The 13,527-nt window shown below is 44.4% G+C and overlaps 1 protein-coding gene across 1 annotated transcript in view; it reads left to right on the top strand.

Annotated features, from left to right (window-relative positions):
- The first annotated feature begins 1,852 nt into the window (after positions 1-1,852).
- Positions 1,853-13,527, top strand: part of ELOVL2 (ELOVL fatty acid elongase 2) — a 196,829-nt gene continuing 185,154 nt past the window's right edge. The window contains exon 1 of the mRNA XM_030210995.1: positions 1,853-1,911. Within this exon, the coding sequence (XP_030066855.1) occupies positions 1,909-1,911 (3 nt within the window). The 5' untranslated portion in view covers positions 1,853-1,908. The remainder of the gene's footprint in view (positions 1,912-13,527) is intronic.

Below are 13,527 nucleotides of genomic sequence, written 5' to 3'. Positions count from 1 at the left end.
AATAAAATTGTAAATGCTTTTTTTTTTTCATTATAATCAACATGTACATTTTTTTTTAATTAAGGCTAGCTGGGGTCTGGGCACTATTAAAATTTAATGTTGTGGAATTTCTGGGTGAGGTAAGCACTTCACTGCCTACGGCAAAAAAAATGTATATATTTAATGATTAAAATATACCTTTTTTTGCCCTGCAGTGAAGAGCCCACCCTGAAGCCCACCACCATGACCTGCCAGCATTTTGATTATTCTTTTGTAATCAAAATGATGGCTGTGGTCTGCTAGTGGGCTTCTGGATGGGGGGGGGGGGGGTAGACGTGCCGGTGCCTAGGGCAATGAGGAGCCCATCCCCACCCCAAAATTCCCCAACAATAAATTTTAATAGTGCCAAGCTAGCTTAATTTTTAAAAAGTTGTCTTTCTCTCATTTTAGTGGGTTTTTGGGTGGGGATGGCCTCTGCAGTGCCTAGTTTAAAATTTATCTATCTATCTATCTATCTATCTATCTATCTATCTATCTATCTATTTATATATATATATATATATATATATATATATATATATATATATATATATATATATATATAGTGCCCACCCATATTAGCTCTGGGCCCACCCAAAATCTCAGGTCTGGCTACGCCACTGGACTAAGGTGCTCGAAATGACCACCACCGGAGAGAATTTGGATGTCCTCGCACGTCCCGATCCCCGATTCTCTCCGGCATGGTCATTTCGGGCACGTAAGAAAAACACGTCCAAGAGAAGGACGCCATAAAATCTGAAGAAAAAAATATCCAAGTGCTCTTCAGGGACATCCTTTTTTTGAGTGAAGGACGTGTATGAAGCCGTCTTTGGCATGCGCAGCTGGCCGACTGGCTTCCCCTCCTTAGGAAGGAAATCACGTGCAAATAAGCTAACAGCGAGCAGCTCATTTGCATGCGATTTCCTTCATGCATGCCCATCTTTTACCGATTCGCTAAGGGATTGGTAAGGGAAGGGCTCTTTCCGTGGAGTTAGTGCATCTGGCTGTCAATATTTTCAATTCGATAAATTTTACCAAGGAACATCAAAGAAGACGGATGTTTCCAGGGACTTTCATGCATCTCCCTCTTAATGCTTTACCTAAAACTGCTGGAGCTGTACTTCAAGTACTCTGTCCTGATTCTCTGTGGGGAGACAATTGTGTTATAAGCAGATTCTAGGGAACTGTTGTCCTTTCCTTGACTCATGCTAAGCGTTCGATAAAAAAAAATCCACCTACAATTTATTTGTTGATTATGATTTTTATAGAAAAAGAAATGTATTCAGCATTTGCATCTGTATATGCAAAGCAAAGCGGTAGAATAGATATTCAGAATCACCACCTAATGTAACCTCGCTGTTTTCCAGCTCCGGTACAGTAAAAAATAAAAATAAAAATATACGTTGGTTTTCGTTGGTCACAACATAGATATACACATTATTCCCAAGAGAACAGATTCTATTTTTCATAAATCCCAACATTAAATATAGGAATCCGAAGCATTGAAGCTTGCAAAAAAAAAAAAAAAAAAAAAGAATGAAAGAAAGAAAGAAATTAATCACATAGGATACAGTCAGAAAATCGTGTTTAATGCCTCCTGTCCTAAATCCTCTTGGAAGAGAGATTGTGCCAAAGCGCCAGAGACAAAGCCCTGAGGGACTGTGCAGTACTGGTACGGGTACAGTTGTGCCCCAAGATCAGCCACCGGGTGCCCGCCTCCTCTATGACGTCACGCCCCCACACAGTCCCTTCCATTGTGAGCAGCACGTTCGGTAGTCGGTGCCTTCGGCTGTGGGGGAGGGGCTGAGGGAGTCGATACCCTGGACAACGCACCGCTCGCTCCTGCTTGTGCAAATCCACAGCGCTGCTACTCTCCGCACTCCTGCAAACATGGTAAGTGCACTGCGTTTCCTTTCGAAGCTTGCAAGGTGAGGGAGGTAAAGCGAGATCTATCGCCTATAAATGAACAAGGAGAAATTTGCATGTGAAAAAAAAAGATGCAAAAGTCTCCAGCGACACACTCCATCATTGCCGGCTTTGAGCCGCTTAAACTGTGACAGGCGATGTAAAGTGATGGGGTGTAGCTTTACAGCCACAGGTTCAACTGTAGCATTGCAACAGTGCATTGGATTTGAGGTTAGATGGCGGGGATACCTATATACAGTTCATTTTTCCTAGCAAAAAAGGTGCCGGTACTCAAATGCTAGGCCACCCTTCAAGAGTGGGGTGATAACTGAGGGACCCACCCCATAATAGCCAGGCCCATTGCAACCAGTCACAGAATCTATGACAAGACTGAATTGGTGTGTAGAGCCTGAGCTCTTTCATTAAAACTTGGGGTCCATGGGTCAATTTTAGCAGACAATGGAAAAGGTGCCGGTACTCAGTACCCCCAAGTACCCCCTCAAAAAAAGCCCTGCCTATATAACATTTCAATTGGAGGATGGTGCCCGGGAGTCCTGTTCAGAGGACCTCGTTTGTTGGAGCAGTACCGTGTGAAAGGGTTAAAGCGAAAGCCACCCGGAGTTCCCTTTGAAAGGCAGGCTATATGGTGGGGAGGATGGTGATCTGAGGGAAGGGGGAAGGGCTGGAAGCTGCTGCTCTTCAATCCTTTTTTGCCCTTAACACGGTGTTCTCCAAGCAGAGTTGTCAAGTTAACCAGTTTCAAAAAGGAGATGTTACGATAGACCTGGATTTCTGACAAATGACAACCATATTCCGGTGCATTATGAGCTCTACAGCAGTGTTTCCCAAGTCGGTCTTGGAGTACCCCCTTGCCAGTCAGGTTTTCAGGATATCCATAATGACTATGCATGAGATAGATTTGCATACACTGCCTTCATTGTATGCAGATCTCTTCATGCATATTCATAGCCTGAAAACCTGATTGGCAAGGGGGTACTCCAGGACTGACTTGGGAAACACTGCTTTTCAGCACTGATTTCAATGGGAAGAAGACCCAGGGACTATAAGTACTGCTGTAGGATGTAAGTTAAAGAGCAGGACTGCTCAAAAGGCTCCTGGATCACTTGGCGGCTGTGTCTAAGGCTGAGGAGAAAATTAGTGCTGTGGAATCCACTTAAAATATGTATTAGTCTAAAGCAAAAACCTGCTTACAGTGGGAATGAATCTCATATCTCATTAGGAATAAAAAGTGCTGACTGAAATGAACCTGGTTTTAGACTGCTTCATGCAGTGAATCCTTCTAAAGAACTGTCAGCCTATCAAGAAACGCTGGAGATACCGGCCCTTCAAAATGCAAGAAAATGACAGGAAATGCTAGTTGGGGGGGGGGGGGGGGGGGGAGCATCATTTGCAGTCTCTTCTGCCTTGTTAATAGCAGCAATCTATTAAGACAACTAGGGCTCAAGGTACATGGAAGTCTAAGATGAGAGAACATTTTGAAATGGACTTGTAATTTGCAGTAAAATTTCATGGGCTTGATATGCCAAGAAAAACTGAGCACATACATGTAGAACGGCATTTATTTATTTATTTGTTACATTTGTATCCCACATTTTCCCACCTTTTTGCAGGCTCAGTGTGGCTTACATTATGCTGTAATGGCAATCGCCATTTCCGGCATGAGAAATACAAAGTACTGTTACATTAAAGTTCATAAATGTTAAAGTACAATATAAAGTAAGTTAGATAAACAGTTCATTTCGGTATAAGAGATAAGGGGGTAAATCATTAATGTTCATTGGTGGCAAATTGATTGAAGCAATCAGAAGAAGAGAATTTCATTTAATTGGTTCTGATAGAGTTTAGATGTTAGGTCATTGATGATGGGTCATTATGGTATGTCTTCTTGAACAGGTTAGTCTTTAGTAACTTCCGGAATGCTGTTAAGTCGCACATTGCTTTTAAGGCTTTTGGCAGTGCATTCCATAGTTGTGTGCTGCAGTGGCGTAGCCAGACAGCCAGTTTTGGGTGGGCCTAAGCCCAAAGTGGGTGGGCACAAAATTTTCTCTGCTCCGCCCTCCCTCCACCACTATACCCACCATTTCTCCCTCCTCTCCACCCCTATGCCTACCATTTCTCCCCCTCCCCACCTATCCCCTCTGTATGCAGCATGTGTCCCTCCCCTCCACCTCATACACAGCCAAGACTTCTTCCTTCCTCACCCCTCCACCCCTTTGCTGCATCTCCCTCACCCACCAACCAAGCCTCATCTTTCCATCTTCCCTCCCCCCTGTGCAGCATCTTTCTTTCCATCTTCCCTTCCCCCTGTGCAGCTGCTGTGTCCCCCCCCCCGTCTTCCCTCCCCCATGCGACATCTTCCCCCCCCCCCCCTCTGCAGCATCTCACCCTCCTTGCAGGCCCGCCCAGCAGCAAAGTTCCTGACGGCGATTCCAGTCGCAGCGATTCCCACACGCTGCCTGCCGGCTACCGCTCAACAATCTCCTCGCGCTACTAAGCGCTAACCCGGAAGTCTCTCCTGCAGAGGAGAGACTTCCGGGTTAGCGCTTAGTAGCGCGAGGAGATTGTTGAGCGGTAGCCGGCACTGGCAGGCAGCGTGTGGGAATCGCTGCGACTGGAATCACCGTCAGGAACTTTGCTGCTGGGCGGGCCTGACCCGAAATTGGGTGGGCCCAGGCCCACTCGGGCCCACCCGTGGCTACGCCCCTGGTGTGCTGATGTAGGAGAAGCTAGATGCATATATGGATTTGTACTTAAGTCGTTTGCAACTGGGGTAGTGGAGAAAGAATGTTTAAATCAGAAGTCAGATGTCCAGGTCTGAACATCTGAAGTACCCCTGGTATTTTAGAATAGGATCTGCAGATGTAGAGCCTGTTCTAAAAATACGCAGTGAAATGGATGTCTGTGGCCAGCTACATGCAGCAGGAATGTCCATTTTAGAAAAGAAAATAAAAACCCGTCTAGAATATGGACGGCCAAAAAGCTGGCATATGGATGTCCCTTTCACAGCAGATGAATGTCTATGTTGTGAAGTAGTAACATAAACATTCATAACAGCCCATTCTGTCACCTAACACCCCCCCCCCCCCAAGAGTACCTTATTCCCTTCCCCCACACCTCCACCAACAATTCTGATCCACTCTTGCCCTCCTGAGTTCTGATCCCCCTCTCGACCTCCCCCAGTTCTGATCTTCCTTTGGCACCCCCATTGAATCCTAATCCCCAGTTCCCCTCCACCAATGCCTAGGATGGCACCAGGAGTAAAGATGGCACCTCTGCCTTCCAGCACTGCTAGAAAGCAGAGACGCTGGGATCCAGGGTGTGGTTTTATGTAGAGGAATTGGAAATCAATTGGGGAGTAGGAGGAGGATTGGAATTGGGATTGGTCAGGTGGAGGATGAGAACTGTTGGTGGGGGGGATTGGGAGGGAGATCAGGTACTCTTGGGGATAGACAGGGCTTTGGACCTTCCAGGAGGGGGCAGAATGGGGACCTGGCATTAAGAGTGTACCACCATAGTGTGTGTGTGTGTGGAGGGGTTATGGGGGCTCTACCCACCCTGTGCAGTATATGCAGGGCAGATGCTGGGCACACTCCCTGTACCACACAGGCTTTTTCATCTACCATGTATAATGTTTTACAATTAACACAGGTTACGTGCACATAGTTACTGACCATTCCAGCAACGGTCCCCTGGATGTTTAAGGTAGCAGGTCTAATTCCCAATGTCAACCTTTATGGATATGGATATTTCTTTCTCTTCTTCATGGGGAATGGATGTCTGTACTTTTAGCCCTCCAAGTCCCACCCAGACCACGCCCAACACATATGTTTTACAGCCATAATGGAACAAAACGAAAACATCTAGATTGAAAACTTCAACGTTTTTGGTCCAGACCTGTTTTCAGAATGAATAAGGTACAAAACGGTGCCCTAAATGACCACTGGAGGGAATCAGAGATGACCCCCCTTACTCCCCCCCCCCAAGTGGTCACTGACCTCCTCCCACCCCCACCCAAAACAATTTGAGTAAAAATAGTACCAGTTTCTATGATAGCCTCAGATGTTATAGCCAGGTCCATTAGAGCAGTATGCAGGTCCCTGGAATAGTGTAGTGGTGAGTACGGTGCACTGTAGACAGGTGGACCCAGGCCCATACCTCCCCCTACCTGTTACACTTGTGGTGGAAACGGTGAGCCCTCCAAAACTTACCAGAAAATCACTATATCCACATATAGGTGCCCCCTTCAGCCATAAGGGCTATTGTAGTGATGTACAGTTGGGAGCAGTGGGTGTTGGATGGGTTTTGTAGGGCACAGCAGATAAGATAAGGGAGCAACGGTGAGATGTGTACCTAGGAGCATTTTATATGAAGCCCACAGAAGTGTCCCCTAGGGTGCCCCATTGATCTCCTGGGATGTTCTAGGAATCAGTCTGCTAAAAATGCTGGCCCCTCCTACATCCCAATAACTTGATTTTCTACATTTTGCACTTGTGTGTTTTGTTTTGTTTTTCAAAACTGGACTGAAAAGATAAACATACAGAGCACAAAACCTTGTTAAAAATGGTATTTTAGCAAAAAAAGAGAGACATTTTGCTTTTTCGAAAATGGTTACATTTGCTATTCGAATTTGGTACTTTTAGCGCAAAACGTCCAAAGTCCGACTTTGACGTCATATCAAAAATGCCCCTTCACTTAACTTTGCAAGTCTAAGTGCTTTGAAAATACACCTCTAAATCCTTTGAATCTTGACCTTTAATCATTTTGTGCATCATGGGTCTGTCCAGCACTTTGCATGTTTAGTAACTTTTATCAGGCCTCACATATTACATCTAGGTTTACAGTTAAGATGTGAAAAAGAAAAAAAAAGCTAATTTTTTTTAGAGTTTAGTAATAAAAGTAATTCATTGAAGCAGGTTGTGTGATACAATACTGCTTAAGTTACAAAGCTTGTGAATCAGAAACCAAACTTGCCAAACATTAGAATGTACACACTTCAGGCGGATCTCAGCTCTGAATGGGTTCGCGTTAGGAGCTCAGGGCCGCCGAGAGACTGAGCCAGGCCCGGGGCAGGGCCGCCGCCGCCGGGCCCGGGACAGGGCTAGCACCTTCCCAAGATTGTCGCCCCTGCTGCCTTCCACGCCCCCCCCCCCGATCATTGCCGCTGCCGCAATTGCAATTCAAATACCTTGACTGGTGGGGATCCTGAGTCCCCGCCAGCAGAAGAGGTCTTTCTCCACCGCTCTTTCCACTCTGCTGATTGCCTGCCCCTGCGGCTGCTTTTTCTCTCAGCTCATGCTCATTTTCAAAACCGACCATGTGCAGCCTGAGAGCAAAAGCAGCCGTTTGGCAAGCAATGGGCAGAGTGAAGAGCAGCGCTGGAGGAAGACCTGCAGTGTCTGCTCCTTCGGGTGCTCCTCGCCTCCAAGGGGGGCCCAGTGCCAGAGTTTTCTCTCTCCTGCACCTGTCGGGACGCGTTCACCCGGATCCCGTCAGGAGCAGGAAAGAGAAAGAAAGAGAGAGACCCCCGCAATGGGCTTGGGGAATTTTGGGCCCCCTGCCTCCCCTCTTGGCGACCCTGCAGGAGCTGTGATATTATAGGACTCATGTCTCAATAGTTTGACTTTCTGCTAATTCTGTACCCTATTTGCAGCCAGAGGACAGGAAGGAGAAAGTCCATCCACTGACTTAAGGAAGAGAGATGTAGACCCACCTTGGTGTTCCTGTAGGTTCACAACAGACAGGAATAAAATACCCCAGTGTAGGTTTTGCAAAGCACTTCTTCTCGCTGTGTTTGTGTATGTCAGGGGACGGAGACTGACTAGAAAATCATGACCAAAGATTAGCTAAAGTAAAGAGTTTTGACCTCACTGATGCACTGTTTCATCTGTCTGTTGTGATGCTCTTTGGTACAGCACTGCTATTGGAGAGAAATCAAGAAACATGGCTTTAACAGGACCAGGGAATCTCTTTTCCTGGCCAATCTTCTGCTTCGGAATCTTGAAGGGAGGCTTTTCATCAAGGAGTTTGCTGTACAGATTTCTTAGTGAGCTATTCTGCTTTCTATTGACACAAGGAAGCCCTGATTTATTATAGTAAGGGCATTGGGTTACCCTCTTCCATTGGTCCAGACGTTTCCTTCAATGTAGCTAAGCATTCAGGCTTTGCTCCACATCATGTGAACTTTAAGTCACATTTCAGAGGGCTTTTTACTGGGGATACATTTAGGTCACAGAAAGAAAAGTTAATGAGCAGATAACATATTCACACCTTTCATTTACTTTTCAAGTAAAATTGTACCCATGGAGGGAAGGTGCATAGAAACAATTCGTGCAAAGCCCTGGGTAAGAAAAAAAAAAGTGCATGAGCATTTTGTCCCAGCAGGGACTACAGGAAAACCACTTCCTATGGAACCAATGCATAATAAAACTTTGATTGCTTTAGCACAACCCTTCCAATGCATTTATGCTGTACCACCTAGGGACCACGTCATACTTGAAGAGAGTATGGGTAAAGGGTGCTAATTTTTGAAATAGGTTAGATACATACATTTTTGTACCTACTGGAATTTTCTCTTTCTCTGTGCTCTGTGAATCTTTGCAGAAATCCAAGCCAATCTGAAATTGTGGAAAATAAGCTGAATTCAAATAGGAGGAAGCTGATTCTGATGACAAACTGAGATTCACCCATGTCTTATTCAAATGTTTAAATGCGTGCAAAAACTGAACATGTATTAAGTTGTTTTCTGTTATGCTCACTTAAGAACATAAGCGTTGCCATACTTGGACAGACCAAAGGTCCATCAAGCCCAGTACCCTGCTTCCAATGCTGGCCAATCCAGGTCACAAGTACCTGGCAAGATTCCAAAATAGTAAAACAAATTTTATGCTACATCTCCTAGAAGTGGATTTTCCCAAATCCATCTTCGTAATGGTTTATGGACTTTAGAAAAGTATTTAAACTTTTTAAAACCCTGCTAATCTAACTACTTTTACCACATTCTCTGGCAACAAATTCCAGAGTTTAATTACACGTTGAATGAAGAAATACTTTATCCGATTTGTTGCATGCCCCCTGGCCTTAGTGTTTTTGGAAAGAGTAAACAAGTGATTAATGTCTAGCCATTCCACTCCACTCAGTATTTTATAGACCTCTATCATATCTCCCCTCAGCCTTCTCCAAACTGAAGAGCCCTAGCCACTTTAGCCTTTACTCATAGGGAAGTTGTCGCATCCCATCATTTTTGTTGCCCTTCTCTGTACCTTTTCTAATTCCACTATATCTTTTTTGAGATGCAGTGACCAGAATTGCACGCAGTATTCGAGGTGCAGTCACAGCATGGAGCGATACAAAGGCATTATAATGTCCTCGTTTTTGTTTTCCATTACTTTCCTAATAATTCTTAACATCTGTTTGCTATTATTAGCGCCGCTGCACACTAAGAAGAGGGTTTCCATGTATCATCAACGACAACACCTAGATCCTTTTCCTGAGTGATGTAGTGACTCCTAATATGGAACCTTGCATCACATAGCTTTAGCTTTAGTTCAGGTTCCTCTTTCCCACATGCATCACTTTGCACTTGCTCACATTAAACGTCATTTGCCATTTGGATGCCCACTCTCCCAGTCTTGTAAGGACCTCTTGCAGTTTTTCACAATTCTCTTGCAATTTAACAACTTTGAATAAGTTTGTATAATCAGCAAATTTAATTAGCTCACCCATTATTCCTATTGCTAGTTTATTATAAATATGTTAAAAATCAGCAATCCCAGCACAGACCCCTGGGGAACCCCAGTATCTACCCTTCTCCACTGAGAATACTGACCATTTAACCCTACTCTCTGCAGTTTTTAATCCATAATAGAACATTACCTTCTATCCCATGACTTTCTAATTTCCTCTGGAGTCTTTCATGAGGTACTTTGTCAAATTGCCTTTTGAAAATCCAGATACACAATATTGACCAGTTCACCTTTATCTGCTTCAGGCTTAAGATCTGGGAAAAGCAAATGTTTGGATGACCTAATGGTGACTAGTATCTTCTCCAAAATATGATTTTTGTTTTCCGTCTGGATACAGAATGGATTTAGTTGCTTTACAGGTTGACATACTCCAGTACCCAGTACCTCATCTAACCCTTGCTTGCATTCATTATGATTTCTCTGGATTCTGCTGTGCATCTCCATTACCCAAGTGCATAAATGCTCCATGTTTCTTCTTTTCAGACAGTTCTTCTGTCCTGTGGTTCTGCTTATGTTCCTAATGTGACATGTATCATTGCAAAATAAACAAAGATATACCCAGGATTAAAGAACCGTTGTTTCATTGATGATATCAAATGTATACTGCATTGGCTCAAAGCGGTCAAAGCAAGTACTTCTGAATGGCACAGTCTCACATTACTGAAATAGTCTTTCATATCATGTGACATTTATATGAGAATATTATACCTGAAAACTAGTGCAGCTTTGTAAAACTTGGTGTCAAGTATACCCTACAATGCAAGTTTTTTTCTGATGTAGTTTGCATGTCTTGAGGAGCTTGGTGACACTGATATATGCAGAGATAGTTTTTCACTTGGGAAAGTAATATGGACAGGGGCACCAGGCTCCTCTGTACAGACTGTCCAAGAGTAGGGCAGCTGCTTTCCATATCCTTATAACTCATTTGGCTAAGAGCTGTGTCTTTCCACAGAGGTGATCAGATTTCTTATTGTAATATATATAATTAGGCCAGCAGTGGCCCCTGTTGAATAAATAAAAAAAAAATAGACTTCCTAAGTCTTGTTGGAGGGTAATTTTGTAACAAGGTGCCTAAGCTGTGAAGGCACATAGACATATATGTTGTGGCTGTTTTGTAAAGAGATATCAGACCAGGGTCCATATTATGAGAGCATAGTATCAAATCCTTATATCATATAATCTCATTCCCATATCAAAAAAACAAGGACATATTTCTGAAACAATATTTCATTTATAAAGACCATCAGAGTGCTCACCTTAAAATGCAAAAAAAAAAATTGAATTATATGCAATGGAGTTCATTTTCAAAAAAGAAAAATGTCCCCAAATGGCATAAAATAGCATTTGGATGTTTTTCTACAAAAAAGTCCAATCATGATTTTCCGAACTCAAATTTGAGATGTTTTTTCTCTGCAGTATGTCCAAATCACAAGGGGGCATGTTGGGGACAGGATTTGGGCATCCCCAAAACTTGGACATTTTTCTGCCATAATGGAACAAAGCAAAAACATCTTGGGCTGAAAGGTAGATGTTTTGGTCTCCACCTGTTCCAGTCACACCTAATTCACAAAAAGGTGCCCTAAATGAAAAGATTACCACTGGAGGGATTAAGGCATGACCTTCCTTACTTCCTCAGTGGTCACTGACCACCTTCCATCATCAAAGATGTGAAAGAAACAGTATGTGCCAGCCTCTATGACAGCTTTAGATGTTATGGCCAGTCCTATTAGAGCAGCAAGCGGGTCCCTGGAGTAGCCAGTGGTGCAGTGCACTGTAGAGAAGAGAACCCAGGCCCATATCCCACTCTAACTGGTACACTTGTGGTGGAATGTATGAGCCCTCCAAACCTCACCAAAAACCTACTGTACCTATATATAGGTGACACCTGCAGGCATAAGGGCTATTGTAGCGGTATACAGTTGGGTACAGTCAGTTTTTGGTGGGTTTTGTAGGGCTCACAATACAATATAAAGGGGTAATGGTGAGATGTGTACCTGGGACTTTTATGTGAAGTCAACTGCAGTGCCTCCTAGGTACACTGCTACTCTGCTAGGATGTCTGTGGCCAGTCTATACTAAGAATGCTGGCCCCACAGCCATGGACTGACCATTGGGACAATAGGGCAGTGCCCGAGGGCTCACAACAGTAGAGGGTCCACTGTGCTCTAACCTCTATTTAGTTTAATCCTTTTGATAAGTGGTTAGGAGTCAATCATTCTTTTTGCCTGAGTGCCCAGATCACTGTCAGTCCACGCTTATATCCCAGTGGCTTGTTTTTGTGTGTTTTTCCCGTGGATTTTTTTTTTCAAAAATGGTGCTAACTAATAGATGCACTGAGCACAAAAACATCTAGCAAATGGCCATTTTCAAAACAAAAAGTTGGGTGTTTTTCTGGTTTGAAAATGGCCATGTTCGTTACTGAATGTTTGGACGTTTTTCACAAAATATCCAAAATTGAATTTAGATGTCATATTGAAAATGCCCTTCCACGTGTCAGTTCTATAAAATTCAATCATCGATCCATTTCAATACTATTTCAATAACAATTATTTCACAATGAAACACTTCATACAAATATTCAGTTATTTCATATCTAATATAGCAAAATGTTCCTCCACTTCCCCATGTTCCAGGGCAGCAACCCTGCATCAGAGAAACTTCATTCATTTTATTGGCCCATACTAAGGAGAAGAGGAGTAGCCTAGTGGTTAGAGTAGCAGTCCTGACATCCAGCGGTGGCTAGTTTAAATCCACCTGCTGCTTCTTGTGATCTTGGGCAAATCACTTCACCCTCCATTGCCTTACATACAAAATTAGATTACGAACCCTCCAGGGACAGAGAAATACCCACTCTAGCTGAATGTAACTCATCTTGAGCAGGGCCGTGCCTAGGGTCTCTGGCGCCCCCCTGCAGACTATCAGTTGGCGGCGGCGGCGCGGCCCCCCCCCCCCCCCCCCCCCGTGAAAATGATCGCTCACCACTTGCCACACTGACAGGAATTGTCAGCAATATTCTTAGAAAGAAATTGCTATACATTGCAAAATAAGATAGATGTAAATTCTCAAAGTGGACATATTCCAAACACTAAAATGAAAATAAAATGATTTTTTTTCTACCTTTGTTGTCTGGTGACTTTCTTTTTCTGATCATGCTGGCCCAGTATCTGATTCTGCTGCTATCTGTCCTCTTAACTCCGTTTCCAGGGCTTCCTTTCCATTTATTTCTTTCCTTTCCTCCTTTCTTCTTCATTTCTGGTCCTCAGCTTCTGCCTATTTTCTTCATCCATGTGCAGTTTTTCTCCTCTCTTCCTTTTCCCTCATTTCATCTCCTTCATCTCTCTTCCCTCCCCTCTATGTCCAGCAATTTCTCCTCTCTCCCTGAGCCCTGCCCTCCCAATCCATGCCCATCCATGCTCCTCTGTCTCCTGCCCCCTCCATTCATCCCTTTCCAGCAATTCCCCTCTCTCCCTGAGCCCTGCCCTCCCAATCCATGCCCATCCATGCTCTTCTGTACCCTGCCCCCTCCATTCATCCTTTCCAGCAATTCCCCTCTCTCCCTGAGCCCTGCCCTCCCAATCCATGCCCATCCATGCTCCTCTGTCCCCTGCCCCCTCCATTCATCCCTTTCCAGCAATTCCCCTCTCTCCCTGAGCCCTGCCCTCCCAATCTATGCCCATCCATGCTCCTCTGTCCCCTGCCCCCTCCATTCATCCTTTTCCAGCAATTCCCCTCTCTCCCTGAGCCCTGCCCTCCCAATCCATGCCCATCCATGCTCCTCTGTCCCCTGCCCCCTCCATTCATCCCTTTCCAGCAATTCCCCTATCTCCCTGAGCCCTGCCTTC

The sequence above is a fragment of the Microcaecilia unicolor genome, chromosome 1, assembly GCF_901765095.1.
Source record: "Microcaecilia unicolor chromosome 1, aMicUni1.1, whole genome shotgun sequence".
NCBI classification, from domain to species: Eukaryota; Metazoa; Chordata; class Amphibia; order Gymnophiona; family Siphonopidae; genus Microcaecilia; species Microcaecilia unicolor.
Note: the sequence above shows the minus strand (reverse complement) of the source record. Positions and strands in the feature narration are given on the sequence as shown.